Source organism: Maniola hyperantus, chromosome Z (genome assembly GCF_902806685.2).
Source record: "Maniola hyperantus chromosome Z, iAphHyp1.2, whole genome shotgun sequence".
Classification (NCBI taxonomy): Eukaryota; Metazoa; Arthropoda; class Insecta; order Lepidoptera; family Nymphalidae; genus Maniola; species Maniola hyperantus.
Window position 1 is genome coordinate 16,446,322 of NC_048564.1, and position 18,188 is coordinate 16,464,509.

The 18,188-nt window shown below is 39.8% G+C and overlaps 1 protein-coding gene across 2 annotated transcripts in view; it reads right to left on the bottom strand.

Moving 5' to 3' along the window:
- Window positions 1-3,992: 3,992 nt before the first annotated feature.
- The window catches only part of mirr (iroquois-class homeodomain protein mirror), a 157,079-nt gene continuing 142,883 nt past the window's right edge, over window positions 3,993-18,188 (bottom strand). For both annotated transcript variants that reach the window (XM_034983538.2, XM_069508701.1), the window contains exons 4-5: window positions 11,315-11,613; window positions 3,993-10,486 (exon numbers count right to left, since the gene is read on the bottom strand). In XM_034983538.2, coding sequence (XP_034839429.1) covers window positions 9,966-10,486; window positions 11,315-11,613 — 820 coding nt within the window. In that variant the 3' untranslated portion in view covers window positions 3,993-9,965. The remainder of the gene's footprint in view (window positions 10,487-11,314; window positions 11,614-18,188) is intronic.

Genomic DNA, 18,188 nt, shown 5'->3' on the forward strand with positions numbered 1-18,188 from the left:
AGGCATCCGCTAAGAAAGGAATTTTGAAAATTGACTTCAGTTAAAAATAAAGAAGCACGTCATCATCGTCATCATCATCAACCGATAGACGTTCACTGCCGGACATAGGTATCTTGTAGAGAGTACACGCCACGATCTTGCGCTTCCTGAATCCAGCGGCTCCCTGCGACTCGTCTGATGTCGTCCGTCCACCTAGTTGGTGTCTTCCAACGCTGCGCCTTCCAGTGCGAGGTCGCCATTCCAGCACCTTGGGACCCCAACGTCTTTCGGTTTTACGAACTATGTGCCCTGCCCATTGCCATTTCAGCTTCGCAACCCGTTGAGCTATGTAGCTCTAATTCTCCTACGGATCTCCTCATTTGATCACGTAGAGAAGCTCCAAGCATAGCTCTCTCCATCGGCCGCTGAGTGACTCTGAGCTTTCTTATGATTATTATATTGTATAGTCTAACATAATATTGTGTGACTTCGTCTGCGAAGAATAATTGCTTTCCCGGATTCTCGAATCTCTCGGTTTTTCGAACTTAGTTCTGTTTTCTAGGAGCCTTCTCTTACACTATTCCATGCCTCTTTGATGTGTAATTGGGCTCGAGATATTTACGCGGTAGTCGGTAGTATAATTGGAGATAGATTTACGCGCGAGGTAAACCAAGATGGATCCGCTGTACTTGTCATTAATGCTTGGGTAAATACCTCACAGTGCAAGAGCAATTCGATGATTTTTTCAAGTCCTTTCATCATCACCATCATTAGCCTGTGGACGTCCACTGTTGGACGTAGGTCTTCCCTAAACAGCGCCACCACACCGATTCCTCTGCCTTCCCCGCCATCCTCTTTATATCGTTCGGTCCATCGTGCTGGAGGGCGACATACGCTTGTTCATACGCGTTTTCCACTCAAGGACTTTCCAGCTTCCAGCAAGGTTTATACAGCACAAATCTTTGTCAGCTGGTCAATTACGAAAAAGCTGCACAAATCATTATAGCTGCACCAATCACAATCTCAATTGTTGTAGTTGGCTGAATTAGTATCCATTGAATTTACTGGATTAATCGTCCAGTTACTGAATTGGCTCAGCGTTCAATTGATTGCCATTTGAAATGCAACTAGTCTACACCATCATCAAATTATAATTCATCATCAACCGATAGACCACCGCTGGACATATGGCCACAGTTTTGCGCTGCCTGAATCCACTGGCTCCTTGCGAATCGTTTGATGTCATATACCTATAGTATCACTTGTAATAAACACTGGTATAACATGTCCGACCTTAGCGCACCAAATTGTAATAACATTCATTCAAGTTTTTAGAAATGGAGAAGGCAACCCACTGTAATACAGTGCAGGGGTTGTCCATTCATTCATGTGAATTAAGTACTGATTCCTTTTAAATCTTGTGCCCTAACTAGAGGTGACATGACCTAGCTAAATGTAATGTAAAGAATATTAAATTTGATTTGATTTGATAGTGAGAGCCCTCCTGTAGACCCTCTAAGAGTTATGTAAAAGAATGTAAGGGTGAAAAGTGTTAGTACCTACTTAGCTACTAGAAAAATAGAATCTATATGTACCTATATTATTTTTCAGTCAATGAAAGGCTTATTTATTTATTTATATATTTCGCAACCCGTTGAGTTATGCTGGTTACTCTGGTTCTCCTACGGACCTCCTTATTACTGATTTGATCACGTAGAGAATCTCTTCATCATTAACCGACTTCAAAAAAAGGAGAAGGTTCTCAATTCATCTGTATGTTTTTTTTTTCAACGGCATAGCGAATAAGGGACTATCTCTCGGACTATGACATGTAAGCTCTCATCCTATTTTGATCCTACTTCTAGTGAACTAAATTAGTGACACTTATTTCCTTTGCCGAGTAAAATTTATCTTTAGAATTTCCTAAGAACGAAAACCTTGTACTTATAACACAGTCAATACCCATATTAATATTTTATACAAGGTGTACCTAAGCAGAACGCTAGCAAAAATGAAGACAGGTGATAGTAATAAGTACTAGTACTAGAAAAAAAAATTAAAAAAATCCTATATTTTGTAAATACTCAAGATATATTGAAAATAAAACATCTGACTGACGCTGGAGGTCAACCGCAAGTTGCCTAAAGTAGGCCACTCGGAGTCGATGCCGTGTCGTAGGTGGAGCATTGACCCGAATTTTGGACGCTACACATTGCGGGTTCGAAAAATACTAAATCACTAAAACTACAAAATGAGGCAAGCTAGCGTTCTGGTTACACCCTGTATACACGTGCAAAAGTTTATGTCTCTGTCATTTTCAGCTTTTATAAAATAACGAAGGTCTGGCCCTCCCGGCCCTCTTAGTCCAGGAGAAACGATCAGCGGCTATGAAGCTTGGATCATAGTGGCTTTGGGAGATAACAGCAGGTCAATTCCGAAAAACATGCATCAATCATCATTACAATCGCAACTGTTGTGATTGGCTGAATTTATACTATTCTTGGTGCAACAACGGATTGTAGTCAATAGTGACCGATTATCAGCCAATCAGAGGTGATTGCGATCGTGACATTGTAGCTGTTATTCTACCCCAATCGAGCACCAGGGCACATAATAAATTTGACATTTAAACATAATATTTCCCTGTCGAAAAGTCGAATTTATTCCTTATATTATTTTTGGCAACTGAAAATCGGGACTCAATCTTAAGGTGTGTTTACACATTCGCACGAGACGCGAGACGGGATGCAAGACGTCTGTATGTACAATCTCATCTTGCACTCGTCGTCACACAATGATGACATTGACGGCAAGTGGCAAAACGGGACGCGAGGGCGAATATGTAAACCTACAGTAAAGAGTAGGTAATTGTTTCTTATGGGGATACATCTCTATATATAAGAATGAATCGTTAAATGTGTTGCTCATCGCAAATCTCGAGAACAGCTGAACCAATTTCGCTAATTCTTTTTTTATAATATTCCTTGAAGTACGAGGATGGTTCTTACGGAGAGATAAATTTAAAAAATGTACGGAGAGAAAAAAATAAAAAAATAAAGAATCGACTGTTAGGCGGTACGAAGTTCGCCGGGTCAGCTAGTTGTTAATAAAAATCAAATATTATTTCTGTATTAAATTTTATTGCATCTATTCACACACCTTTCTGGAGAACGGTTTTAGACGTTGAAGCTAACAAAAATACATACATCATTATTATCATACAAACAAGAAAGTTTACCTAAATAACATAAATTGCGAAGTACAGTTTCAACCACCCTGATTCTCTATGGCATGGATGAAATGAATTTTGTGATGTCAAATTTGACACCTTTTTTAACAAGAACTGTCAAATTTGACTTCAAAAATTACACTTTCGAGTTAAGTGTCATGTCATAGTAAATTAGGGATCTGGTTTTTATATTTAAGTTAACATTTAAAGATAACTTAATCATGTCGATTAATCAACATTATAATTTTCTAACACACAACTATCATATGTATGCTTGGGTAAAATAACATTTCAAACGCAGATTCTCGTGCGTGGTTAGACTATGTTTACACTAGCGCATTTTAAATAACTCCCTACCTCTCCTAGCGAGAGGCTAGGAGAGGTAGGAAGTCTAGAAGGTAGGAGTCTAAAAGAAACCGCCTAAAAGTTTGTGTACTGAATAATTAATCTTTCATTCGGCAAATAATTTTGATAGTATTTGTATTGGTTTTTATTTAAGTATTTGAATTTAAAAAATGACGAGACGTTTTCATAGTTTTTTATTGGAAAACTGCATAATTTATTAGCTATATTAAAACAATTTGACAACGCGGTTGAGCCTCAATAGCTCAACCGGTATAGGAGTGGACTGAAAACCGAAAGGTAGACGGTTCAAATCCCGCCCGTTGCACTATTGTCGTACCTACTCCTAGCACAAGCCTGACGCTTAATTGGAGAGGAAAGGGGAATATTAGTCATTTAATATGGCTAATATTCTTACTAATAAAAAAAAAAAAAAAAAAAAATTTATTTGTCGATGGAAAATTCAGCCCTTGAACGCGTCAATGTAAACATAGTATTTTTTATTTTTATGTTGAGAACCACGTCTTCCACCGTCTTTTATATATACATCAAAAGGATTTTCTAATACAGAAAAATTATTGCGTTTACCTTCCTTAAATATTTTGTTATTAGTATATTATTATGTATAATTACAACAGTGACATATGTATGTACAAAACTATAGACTCAATTTTGGACTTTCAGTCTCTACATGACAAAAAATATTTTACAATGTTGGGAACTAATAAAGGATTAATATAACTATACATTAATTTATTACAAATATACAAGGCCATTCAATTTTTTTTCTTTCGATAATTATCTTAGCCTAGCACACCTTTAGGCTGGTCGTATTTCAAAATCATCTATGATATTAAATGCCGATTTATCATTTATTAAATAATTTTTCACTGAGGACTATCGATATAAATAACAAGATAGCGAACAAAATTTTTCACGGTTTTGGAACCAAATAAATCAGCGCCACCTCTTAGATATGAACGACCCGTTTGAAATCCAGACGTCACTGAGGTTGCATTGGTGCTAAATAAATTTTAGGACCAATGAGTCGGTGCCATTTTGCTTGTTCAATGGCCCTGTCCTTACGAAGTAATATATAAGTCAGTGCTGAGGACTAAGTTTGACGTTTTGAGAGTTTTTGTATAAGAAAAGTGTAAAAATGACATATTTATTCGTTTGTTAATATTTATTTGACGATTGAAAAATCTGGTTCAAAATTTTAACGACAGGCGTAATGCATTTTGTGATGTCAAATTTGACATTATCTTTACACCCAAACTGTCAAGACGTCATGACGAATGTGTTTCGATCGTACACTGCGACAAGGCTCTCTTGGCACTTGAATGACATTGACAGGGGGGCGCTGTTGGAAAACAAAGGGGGTGCAAAGGCGACCCTTTAGCATACTTTAGTTAAGGGGCAACGTTAGTTCCGATTTTCGTCACGCGCCAAGATAGCCTTGTCGCACTGTAACATCATAGACTATATGACAGGAATGAGAACCCAACTACCTGACAGCTTCTTCACAGGTTTGCGCTGAAGTACAAGGTATCGCGGGCTACAGTCTCTCATGTATAACGCTGCGTTGCGATCCATAAGTGTGTGCTAGCCTTAATGAGAAACGTACAAGTTTTTTGAGTTTACATTAATATGATATGAAAAAAATTACTAAGTACATCATAATAATCATGGACTTAAGTAACTTTCTTGAAGGTCAAGTGATTTAACTTCTACTAAAATTATCGTGTTAAAAAATTACCAGTGTTTCTACACAATCGTTGGAAAAGAAAGAATGGTTGATTTCTGAAGATTTAAATTTTGGAAGTTTCCTAAATTGTTTCCAGAGATTCTGGATAACATGACAGTTCTAAAGGCTCAAACTGTGTTCACAGGTAGCTACAATTTACTTAATAAATTAAAATGCACTTTTTTCTATTTCAGACATTTTTCAACAAAACGTTATCTTTTTATGACGATCATAGTCTTCTGACTAGAAATTAATTCATACAGATATATCTTAAGCTTGCCTCGACTGTAACTTTTTGCGAGAAGAAAACACGCTCAACTGTGGTAGTACTAGTAGATGCGTAGTATAAGTCCCACAAATTGCTAAAGCGCGTGGCCGCCATTTTAGTGACGTCAGCACTAGACTGAAGTTTCGAGCTGATGGTATATTTTTACTTAAATATACGTCAAATGACGTCATTTCGATTTTAATGAGACATGGTTCCAGCGTTATAGCAATTTGCGGGACTTATATGCCAGTGGGTCCTAATATGATAAAGTGTGAAGTTGAAACATGAGTACTGACATTTGTCCACAAGTTCAAAGTCACTCTTCGTGCTATCAGAGTGAACTAGAGTGAGAGAAATCTCGGTTTGATCTATGGGTGACGTGAAATCAAAGAAAAATACATCATACACTAGCTAGCGTCTAATGTTCCTACACTTGACGCCTGTACACGCGACGTTCCCCAACTGTCGTGAACTGTGGTGCTATGGACCACTTTTATTTTTCAAATTGACATATTAACGCCAACTCTTAAGACGGGTTTTCTTAACTCAAAATGTTGTAATCGAGGCTCTGTTGTCATCAGTGTATCTAAAGGCTGTTTTACGCCAGTGCAACACAGTGCGACATTGAGGCATAGATACCTACCTATCACAGTCACAGGATTGCGCGTGACAAGAAGAAACATCGGCAGAAACTAAACCGTCGTATCGTATTATTCCAATTTCCAATGCGTTGTTGTCTCGGCATAAAATAGACTGGCGCATACTGCTTAAGGCCGTATTTTTAGCACGCCTCATTGATGCATGTTGTAGCTCCGGCGTAAATCAGCCTTTATCATAATAGTACAATAAACAAAACACGTTATAAACTTATGACTACTGACCTCGTACCAATAAATATTAAAATTCGAATCGTTAGACATTTACGAAACTATCAAACAATAGAGATAAATTTTGGACGTAAATAGGCACTAAATATAAGTACGTAAAAGTACTGTGAGTTTTGCTAACTTTAACTCTTTATTTTTTGCGTAAAATATGGTACAGCATCATTATATACAGGGTGACATGGCCAGAATCTATCGCACCCATACCTTTCAGTGAGTATAAAACTTGGTTGCATGAACTAACACTAAAAGAGCATTCCCAATTATGGGCAAACACAACAGACTGCAGGCAAGCCAAAGAGACTTTCCCTAATATAGACAAATGACAAACTAACAAACTACTCCGCCTGGACAGAGGTAAACTACCGAAGGTGGTGGGACTCATAACAGGGCATAGCCCACTAAACAAACACCTTTTCGTTATAGGTGTCACCGACAGTCCTCTGTGCAGGGCCTGCATGGAGGTCGATGAAACACCGACGCACGTACTCCTAGAGTGCACGAGCGTGGCAGTACAACGCGAATGTCATTTGGGTTCCCCGACCTCACTCCATGAAGCCCTCAGCAAACTGGGCGGTCTACTCGGCTTCTGGAGCGAGCTTGGATGGCTGGAGTGAAGACTTCGGCGGGGAAGGGCAACGCACGCACAGCAGACGGAAACGTTTAAGTGCGGACACCAGCCCAGACAGAACAAAGAATGAAAGATGGTACAGCGTCCCAAGCAGTTAGATCTCGTTCACACGTTATTAACACCACACTTTTTGCAGGATAGGTAAATCTTACCGCATGCGTAGTGGCGCCTACACTGAGTATAGAACTGTTCACACGTTTAAAACTGTGTACGTTTTCTTGCAGTACAAACATCACGTGAATGATCCTATAAAGTAAGTATACATCACTACGTATTCAATAAGACTTAACCTGCAAAAAACGTATGAACAGGGTCTTACAAGTCAAACTATAACAATGTCATTTAAATATTTACCAATGGAAGGGATACGTCTGCAAATTGGTAAACTCTGAACCTGCGCCTTAGGAGTTTTGGCTGTCGGTCTATTTGGTAGCACGTATTGAGGGGCGACAGCGGTAGTGATAGCTCTGCTGCGCGATTAATTCGTCAATCAACCTTTAGATTCCCTCGCATTAGAAAAGAATACTACTTATGTTGAAACTACATGTGGAATAAGGACCACTAGGCCTAGATGGTAGCTGTTTTAGTGCTAAGAATGAAGGTGGTGGGGAGCGGATGAATGAGGAAGGCGGACGACCGTGTTTGGTGGCGCGCTCTTGGAAAAACCTATGCCCAGCAGTGGACGCAAACAGGCTGATAGATTGGATTGGATTGGATTATAGTGCTAAGGCTTTAAGTAAGTCACTGGGGAAGTGCCCTGACACCGATGCCCTGGTGAGAAGGCTCGGTCTGGCCTAGGCCAATCGGGGAATATCCTATCTCTCTCTTTATATTCACGCAACAAGTATGCTGTTAACAAAACTCACAGTAGCCCAAAAGGAGAACATTTCGACGTAAAAAGGAAAAAATAATTTATACACTCTACATAGTTAAAATAATCTAAAACAGTGTCGTTACTCGTTTACCTAAAGGAAACATAACACGTATTAATACCTATTTTTTTTTAAATTAAATCACTTCGTTTAACCACTTCCAGCTTCCCTAGTATCAAATTTTGCTGCGATTAATACGAAAATCTTCCTTCATTCCTCATCACTTCCTCAATCGGCGCGTTTCAGTATTCACTCTATCTTTAATCCGCCGATAAGTTACTTAGCAATGACAACATTGCTAAGAAACTTATCAAGTCTATTAGTCAAAATACATAGATTATACAATTATTGACAAATAAAAACGTCTACGTTAAACTATTTTTGATTGCTCAATAAACGTAGTTTAGTCTTTACGCCGTCGATAGAGAAATTCAGTAATTACCCAGAGTATCTACCATTAATGCAAGCAGTAACAATAATTTCGCTATAATCACAGTCAAGTTTGGTACTAGGGGAACAATAAAGGTAGACTTCCATGGGTTGCAGCCGAAGTGATAAATACACGACGGACGCGCCGCGACTAACGCGACAGTACTAAACACTATGAAAATGTATGGCGTTGGCTGCACGATTCTGACACAAGGGCGTGGAAGTGGCGCCATATATTTACATATAATCTATTTTTCCAACTAACTTAAAATACATTTTAGCAAGCAGCTTCTCGCTGAAGCGTTGTTAGCATAGCACGTTATTACCGTGAACTGTCAGTTAAATAATAATACTAGTGAAAATCCATACTCCAGATGGTATAAAGCACTGGATAAATAGTTTCTCCAAGAAGGTTTCAGCAATTTCTTTATATTTTAAGTCAACTAAGGAAAATTGAAGTGTAGTGTTTAGTATCGTCGCATGTCTGTCACTTCAGCCACGACCCACTGTAGTCTACCCTAATAACTAGAGCAAGTTGCTCGGTCCAACTCGGATTTAGCACCTAGTATTGTCGGTCGGTCGACTCGGCGGTCGACGTGTGAGGTGTCAACCTCGGCGAAGGCGCCCTATCACAAATCTAAGCTTCTACCGGTGCATAAATTATTTATCACGTATATACGTATGTATATCTTATATTTATAGATCGATATTTACAGACGAAAACCCGTCGAAGCCTGCACTACTGTATCATGCAAATGGTAGGCGCCAACATTATCGTGATTCCTACTTCTGTTCAAATTTTATACTTTGGTGTCCTAGAAAAGCGGTGCTATAATAATAATATGACAACACCGCTAGAGCAAGGCGCGGCTAGTGTTCAGTATAGTTGCGTCAACCGCAGCGCATCCGTGGCTCATGAAAGTCTACCTTTAGACCCCGTTCACATGGCATTAATTCCGCACGTTTTTTTTGCAAGACAAATCTTACTGAACCCGTAGTGTTGCATACACTGAGTATAGAACCGCTCACATGTTTAAAACGGTGTATGTTGTCTCGCAGTACAAACTAAATGGTTTTATACTCAAAGTATGGGCTACTACGTGTTCGGTAAGAATCTACTGCAGATAAATATGCGGTGTTAGTGCCGTGTGAACGGGGTATTTGGTATCATAAGACGCGTTCTATGAACCACGCTATTTTATTTCAGGTTTTAGTGACGTCGTTCGACGCTAGTGGGCACAGCTATGCTAGGAAACTAGCTTCAGATGACAAAAGTGAGAAGCTGAGCTGTTCTGTTCCATTTCGCTGAGAAACTACTAAATACGCTCATTTCAAAAGATTTCCTAATTCATTCGTATCGTAACGGATTTATAACCGCAGTATGCGATTACATTAAGAGCTGTCGAATACTCCATTAACACTGTCATACGGTAGGTATGTGGTTTGAGAAACTATGTCGGTCGGTGAAATGAATCGCGTTAATGTTGGGCCAACCGAGTGATGTACGGAACCAGTCGAAGTGGTTACGGCGTTCGGCCGAGATCGTGATTATTGTCGATGCGCCAGGGGCGGGCGGAGGGCAGGTCAGGCGCGAGAGGGGGGCGGCGGCTCTGCGAGGGACGAGGTAGACGAGGAGGACGGGGAGGGCGCGGGAGGCGCGGGTGCGGGAGCCGCGAGAGCTAAAGAGCGGGAGTACTCTAGCAGCGCGACGTCCGCAGGGTGCGTCGGAGGATACAAGCCCCTGTACAACTCGGGTCTGCTGTAAGGGTGCGCCAGTCTCGCCGCCGCCGCAGCCGCAGCCGCCGACTGGTAGAACGCTGACGCAGCCGCAGGCGGCGCGGGAGATTCCCCATCCTTACTGGCCATATCAGCTAGCGACCATATTCTGGGCTTCGCTGAAGCGGGAGTACTACCGGGAGGAGCGCGGGAGGGCAGATGCTGATACGCGGGGTGGATAGGCCTCTCGTACGGCGGTTCGGGAGACTCTGGCCCGCTGTCCGCTCGTGACTCTGACCATTCCGACTCAGTTCGCTGCCCAAGTAGATCTAGCCTTTGCTGTGGTCGGTCGCCATCTTCACTCGAACCGGTTCCGGAATCTTTGCCATCTAGAAAGAAAATTAAGACTTTAGACATAGATAAAAAAGTTTGAGTGAGTTACGTAGGTATAGATAGTTCAATCCACGAGACGCGCCCCACTATTGTTTGTGCGGGGAAACCACGGCTGCGGAGAGTGATCTTTACCTAATTTATCTTCTTGTGCGTGTGCCCACATCGCTGATCGGTGCGTTACGACTTACGATAGAACTCACACTCTAACTGTGCATTAGCACATTTGCATTGCAACCGATTGGGACAAAGAGTGGGGCGCGTCATCATGGATTGAACTATCTACACATCATGCTTATCTACACCGGTAAAACATTTTTTAATATTATTCCGATACAAGTCAGCCCTTGACTGCGATCTCATTGGTGGTAATTCATGATGCAGTCTAAAAAAGATTCCGACGAAGAGAACCTCCTCCTTTTTTGAAGTCGGTTAAAAAAGAAGCGGGCTAGCTTGGAAGGAGTATGGCAGTTTCATTAAACCCATACACCTGAACGGTTTCTATGAGGAATCGTACCGGAACTCTAAATCGCTTGGCGACACAGCTTTGCCGGTGATAACATAAAAAAAACAATTGCAAAATTAGGTTTAAGAAATTCGCAGGATCTATTATAGCAATTTGTTATACATCTTTCGTGGTACAATACGCGGCAGAAAATATGTACATTGACCTTTAGAATGACATTTCGGCTTTGTAGAGCGTGGTCACTCATACCTATATGACGATTTGTCGGTCTCAAAGACAGAGCTCTACAAATACGCTATCTCCTTCTAAATGTCGATGTACGTTATTTTCTTCCGCGTACTGTAGTGGGGTAGATTCTTACCTAACGCATCCTTCCCATCATTGCTCTTATGGTCATCATCATCATTATTATTATCATCATCATCGACCCTGTTCCTTGGCTCCCACGTCATCTTGTTCTCCTTCTTGAGCCGCCGGCGCGCGTTCGCGAACCACGTGGACACTTGCGTCAGCGTCATCTTGGTGATGATGGCCAGCATTATCTTCTCCCCCTTGGTGGGGTAGGGGTTCTTCTTGTGCTCGTTGAGCCACGCTTTGAGCGTACTCGTCGTTTCTCTGGTGGCATTTTTTCTTCTTGCACCATTCAAGTCCATTCCGTATCTGTTGACAAATGATTTAAATTATGTATAGGAATACAAAAACCGGCCAATTGCGAGTCAGGCTCTCGCGCACCAAGGGTTCCGTACTGCAGTCGCATTTTTTCGACATTTTGCACGATAATTCAAAAACTACATAATATGATGCATAAAAATGAATTATAAATGTGTTTTACAATGCACAGGTCTTATGATACCCCACTTGATATACCTACTCGTACTTAGTTATCTTCGAGAATTGAAAATACTAATTATTAATTCAGGACCACAATTTAATTTTATTTTGTGTGATGTAACCCTAAATTCGCAGTTTTCAGATTTATCCCCTCATGTCTGCTATAAGACCTACCTTCCTGCCAAATTTCATGATTCTAGGTCAACGGGAAGTACCCTATAGGTTTCTTGACAGAAAGACCGACAGACAGACAGCAAAGTGATCCTATAAGGGTTCCGTTTTTCCTTTTGAGGTACGGAACCCTGAAAACTCAAAGGATTCAAGGATTGATCTAGGCTACATTTTATGTAATACAACTGCCCTAAAAAGAAGTGATATTAGGTAATTTCAGGGTCCATGCATGTATGTATGTGCGTTTCTTTATCCAACCATAACTTCTAAATATCCGAACAGATTGAAATGTATAGGGTATCGTTAGACATACTTGATACTTCACAGACCTATGAGAACATTGTGGAGAAATCTAAGCATGCAGGTTTCGTCACGATGTGTTCTTTCACCGTTAAAGCAAGTGACATTTTAATTGCTTAAAATGCATATAGCTCCGAAAAGGTAAAGGTGGGTGCCCGAGGCTGAGCCAAGTCGCATTTAAAGTAAACTCAACTAGACAGCTACACAATAGCTAGAAATTGCTGAAAACATCTATCTCGCCTTAAAACATAGTTCCATAAATGAGTTTCGAAACGTAGTTACAAAGCGTAAATGGTGGAGTCCGATTCGGAAGAGATTTCAGATAACTTGGGTCGTGACCGCCCCTTCCGCCCCCTTTCCCCCCCCCCCCCCCCCCCCCCCCCCCCCCCCCACTACGCCAATGAAAGCGGCATGATAATTGAAATCCAGATAAGCCATCGGCTGCTGCGCTAATAGTCCAAGAGATGGCCGTTACAATACTTGTGACGCGACAGCAAAAACTTAAAACAATTGTCTGCTGTTACACTTGAGTTCTATGAGCATATACTTTTATAAAGCATACATTTTGAGTTCTCACTGTTCGCACACAAAAGTACTAAAATTGTACTTTTCACCCTATTTTAGCCCTATGTGTGAACTATTAAAGTTGACGCATAAGGCTAAAATAGCTAGTGAAATCTCAAAATGTTCATCCACCTTATTTATATTTTTTACTAGCTGACCCGGCGAACTTTGTACCTCCTAACAGTAGATTTTTTTCAGGCAATTTTTAAATTTTTTCTCTTTTTCAAGGAAATTTCTAAATAATTTTAAATACATAGGTATCAAAAATTATGGAATCGAAAGGATTCGAACTTGCAATTTTCCGTTGGGAATCCGGGCGTGATATCCAGGTACGAAACCTGCCCGTTCTGCAATTTTTGATTTTATGTATTTAAAATTATTCACATTTGTGTTCACTACAGAACTTATATTTTAATACTTATATTAAAAACAATAGGTAGTGTTGAGGACCAAAATTATAATAAGTTGCAAGCAAAAAAATCATTGTTAATTAGCAAACAATAGGTATATATTTTGTAATTTTCACGAATGTTCTACAGGTACAAAAAATCTTATGTAAATAGCTAATTAGGTAGCTTTTAGGTAGATAAAAAATTCAAAAACAATAATTAATTTATAATAATCCAAAAAACTTCATTTATAATCATTTAGCAGCGGAAGTTGTCGAGAAAAAGTTAGTTTAATTTTAATTAATGTGGATAAACGTATTAATTACATATAGTAAAAAATATGTATGTACAATGCAAATCATTGTTTCAAACTATCTGTCAGAGGCGTGTTAAAAGGAAATACATGTTAGATCATTAATCAATTGTTTTGTATTCTTAACAATTCTAAATTTTAATAATAATACTTAATTTCAATTTAATAAACTACTAATTAATTTCCAAAAGTTTAGTATATTTGTAAGTGTAAGTTTTCAATGCAATTCCAACCAAAAGTAATTATTCCTAAAGGGCATGCTGTTTGTCTGTTCGTAGCGTAAGTATCGCGGAACAGGTGGTAAGTATAATGTGCCTCGAAAGCACGTAAAGCTTAACAAATAAATAGACGTAATGGTCATAATTCCATTTATTAAATCCAGACGCACCCGAGTCTGTCAAAAGGTAGCCAAAAAATTAACTAAAAATTAAAAAACATTTTTTTTTTCAAAAATATAGGTATCGAGCGAGTGTCAGTGATGTATGAATTCTAACAATATCCCATACATCCAAATCTGTTCCGGCATTTAGCAATTATGGTGAAATAAAGAAACTCATTTAGGCACTAGATAGGTACATGAAGTCGGAAAACATAACACTCCTTTTTTGGACAGTCGTGTAAATGTATCCATGAATAGATATAAAGTGTCACCGTCTCCTACACTATAGCGTTAAGCTGCAGCTTATCTACCGGCTTGGTACGCGAGCAGACCACGCACCGATATTCAACCTCCTATCTTTATTACGATGCGGACCCCGTACCATTATTCGATTAAGATTAACGCTACGCTTCCGTTCGATCGATAATTTCCTAATTATATTTCTAAGTCCCGCAAATTGCTAATGCGCGTGGCCGCCATTTTAGTGACGTCAGCACTAGACTGAAGTTTCGAGATGATGGTATATTTTTACTTAAATACACGTCAAATGACGTCAAAGTGAGGTCATTTCGATGTTAATCAGACATGGTTCCAGCGCAATAGCTATTTGCGGGACTTATAACAGAGGACTCTCCGTCACTCGCTCCATACAAACGTATAGTACGCGACAGGTCGAGATGGCACACACCCGCACGTCACGTTAGCCCCCCCGGCTGTGCAGGGCGTTCCCTCCTCAATAGCCATCTCGACCTGTCGCAAACTTATAGTTTCATTCTCTTTTGTATACTAGCTACTCTAGGATACCCGGCATGTGCTACTTCGCTAAAAAAGTTATGCCTATTGCATTGTTTTATTTGGGGCCTAAAACCATCTTCGCATTATTGCCTTTCTGAAACTGGTTTGAGGCATATTGGTTGGATGGACATAATAATTATTATGTAGGTACTAGATAGTGACATTTTTAGAGTTGTTCCGTACCCAAAAGGCAAAACGGGATCTTATTCCTAAGACTCCGCTGTCTGTCCGTCTGTCACCAGGCTGTATCTCATGAACCGTGATAGTTAAACAGTTGAAATTTTCACAGATGATGTAGGTATTTCTATAGCCGATGTTTTTGTAAAGTAGTGCCTGAAAAATATAACCCTCATACTACTATTTTATACTATGCAAACTTTACTTACAACCATTAATACAACAAGTTCAGTCTCGGTACGCTGGTTAGTAGTAAATATACCTACATTATATTACTTATAACAAATAATTAAACTCACGTTAAGTTCTCTTAACTAACTATTAATGAAATCCTTCCACCATCCTTCCACTTGATAATTGAAACGGTAACAGAATAAAAGGAATATTATTGCATTCCATATTTATTTACGAGAATCTCGTCCGAGGGCGAGAATTAAGTCAACAACAAACTTAACAAAAGAGTGCTAGGAGTTCATTTCGAAAACGATGCCATTGAAAATGGAACTTTACGCCTCAAGTTTAAGGTGCATTTACGCGTGGGTTTGTTAGTGGGTAGGGGTGCAGGCTGTCACTTCTGCGATTTAAGTGACAGTTTTATTAATTTCCCATAGTACTCATCCCTATTTTCCAGGGGCGGACTTAGCCATAGCGAGGCTCTGAGCGCTACATCTTAGAGAGGCCCTTACCCTTTGGTGAGTTTATGTGAACTGAAAGTCGTCTAGTTATCTAAATCAGTACCCTTATTATAAATGCGAAAGTGTGTTTGTTTGTTGGTTTATTGGTTCGTTGGTTTGTTGGTTTGTCTTTCAATCATGTCGCGATGGATCAACGGATCGATGTGATTTTTTGCATGGGTATAGTTAAAGACCTGGAGAGTGACATAGGCTACTTTTTATCCCGGAAAATCAAAGAGTTCCCACGGGATTTTTGAGAACCGAAATCCACGCGGACGGAGTCGCGGGCATCATCTAGTACACTCACTCTCTGACTGACTCACTGACTGATCTATCAACGTACAGCTCAAACTACTGGACCAATCTGGCCAAAATTTTGTATGCCGTATAAAATCCCTGAGGGAGTAAAATAGATGTTTGAAATTTCCGTAGTCCACGCGGCTTCGTCCTAAGTCCGTCCGTCCGGCATAAGCTAGTAAATACATAAATTTAAAGTTTTAAAATTGTATAGGTACATAATGCCATTACATGCTTGAACACGCTGGTTAAGGGTTTTATAATGCGAGCCGTAAGGCGCGAGATAAACACTCGAAACCTCGAAAGCGCCGCTGGTCAATTCTTTTAACAAGAAGGCGGTTTCTTACGTGCTGGCGCTTACTAGTAGGATATTTTAGTGCGATCATTAACGGGTCCTTAAGCTCCAGAGCATATACAGCAGACTATGCCAGGAGTCTGAAGAGACTCCGATGCGCGTAATATGCTACTGCCCCGCTGCTGTAATGCATATCTAAACGTTGCATCTACCTAGAGAGACACATCGTATACCTTGAGGAAGCTACCCTAGCTCTAGTCAGGCTGCTGTACCTGGCGGACAACTTTTGAATTTGACAAATATTATTACTTTATTATAAACTAGGATAAAAATAATGACGTACGCTGAAAAAAATATTAAAATCCAACAAAGTTTTACAAAGTTACAGGCATTTTTATTTTGGAGTGGGAGAATCTTCTATCCCTTTCTCGCAAAACGAAAATTTGTATGAAACCGCACGAGGCTACAATGGCATTAATACAAATGACGTCATTATTCTATATCGCTATCTCTGTCTAATCAGAAATATTTAAATGCTTATAACTTTTTTATTATTTGATCGATTTAATTAGTTTAGGTACGTCATTATTTTTATACTACTTTATAATAAAGCAATAAAAAATTAGACTCAAATACCCAATTAAATTGGCACGGAACTTTCACGATATCACTCACGATAGTTTAATCGCTAAAACGTAACTACCTCCTAATGATTTATTTTTTGGTTGTGGAAATGCGCGGGCCCCTGCAAGAGTGAGGCCTCGGGTGCCTGCCCCGCTCGCCACCCCACAAGGCCGCCCCTGTCCCTATTTTCCACCCTACTCAGCTACAAACAATGCAGCTCGGCGGCATATGGACGGCTGTTTGCGTTACACTTCACGAGCGAATAATATCAGGGAATTGAAACAGACCGTTGGATTTGTATTAAGCCTTGTAATCGTAGCCGTACTTAATTAACAAGCCAATTTATTAACTTTACTCGGTCCTGCCTACTATCAGATCAGCCACACATGCGGAAGCGTATTCTGAAATCAGAACAATCATGAGCCGTAATATAAAAACTATATATAAGGCATTCCCAACCAGTTATATTAGGTATATCTGCATCTAGCATTTGACGATTTAAAACTACTTGTTAAAGTTTATTTGAATAAAAAAAATCTCTATAGGGTGGTAACCAGCCGCGGCCGATGCCTCCTACGGCCTACCAGACCAGACAAGAAATTTAGAAATTAAAGTTCCAAATCCCTGCCAGGAATCGAGCCCGGGATCTTCCATTAATAAGACCACAGTACTTACCATTGCGCCAGGGAGGTTGTCAAAATGTGAAGTAGGTATATCAATCCGCACAAGGCAGTCCGTGGTGGATTATTGCCTTATGAGAAAAGTAACCTGTACCTACTCCATATTTTAGCGTTTAAACTATCGTGAGTAATTTCCCGCCCGGCTTCGCATGGGTGCAATGGAGATCCTAATGTGGTGTTAATCCTACTTTTTCTTATAATATTTGTTAATTTTGGATGGAAGCATGACTTCTGCCGACATTTTGTTCAAATATCGTCATATTTCAACAAATTAACACAAACCAATATTAAATTATACCTGCAAACCTTCCTCTTGAATCACTCTATCTATTGGTGAAAACCGCATTAAAATGCCTTGCGTAAGTAGTTTAAAAGATCTCATACATACAGACAGCGGGAAGCGACTTTATTTTATGCTATGTATAGATCTCTCAACGGGTATATACTCATTCAGGGTCCTTTTTCAAGGGAGTCAGTTCTGTACTTAATAGTTGAAATTATGATGATGATGATGATGATTATGATAGAATTTTAGAATTAAAAACATTAAAAGATGATAACAATATGCAAATAAGACAACGAAGCGCTGCGTTTTAAGGTTTTAATGAGTTGCTAGCATTATGAATGAGCTAAGTAACATCCATAGAATGATGGGCGACAATGCGAAAGTGGAACGGCACGGCTTAGGCGTATTGCGGACAAAAAACGTTCATTTATCCGCGGCGTGCCACTTTCACAGCTTCCGA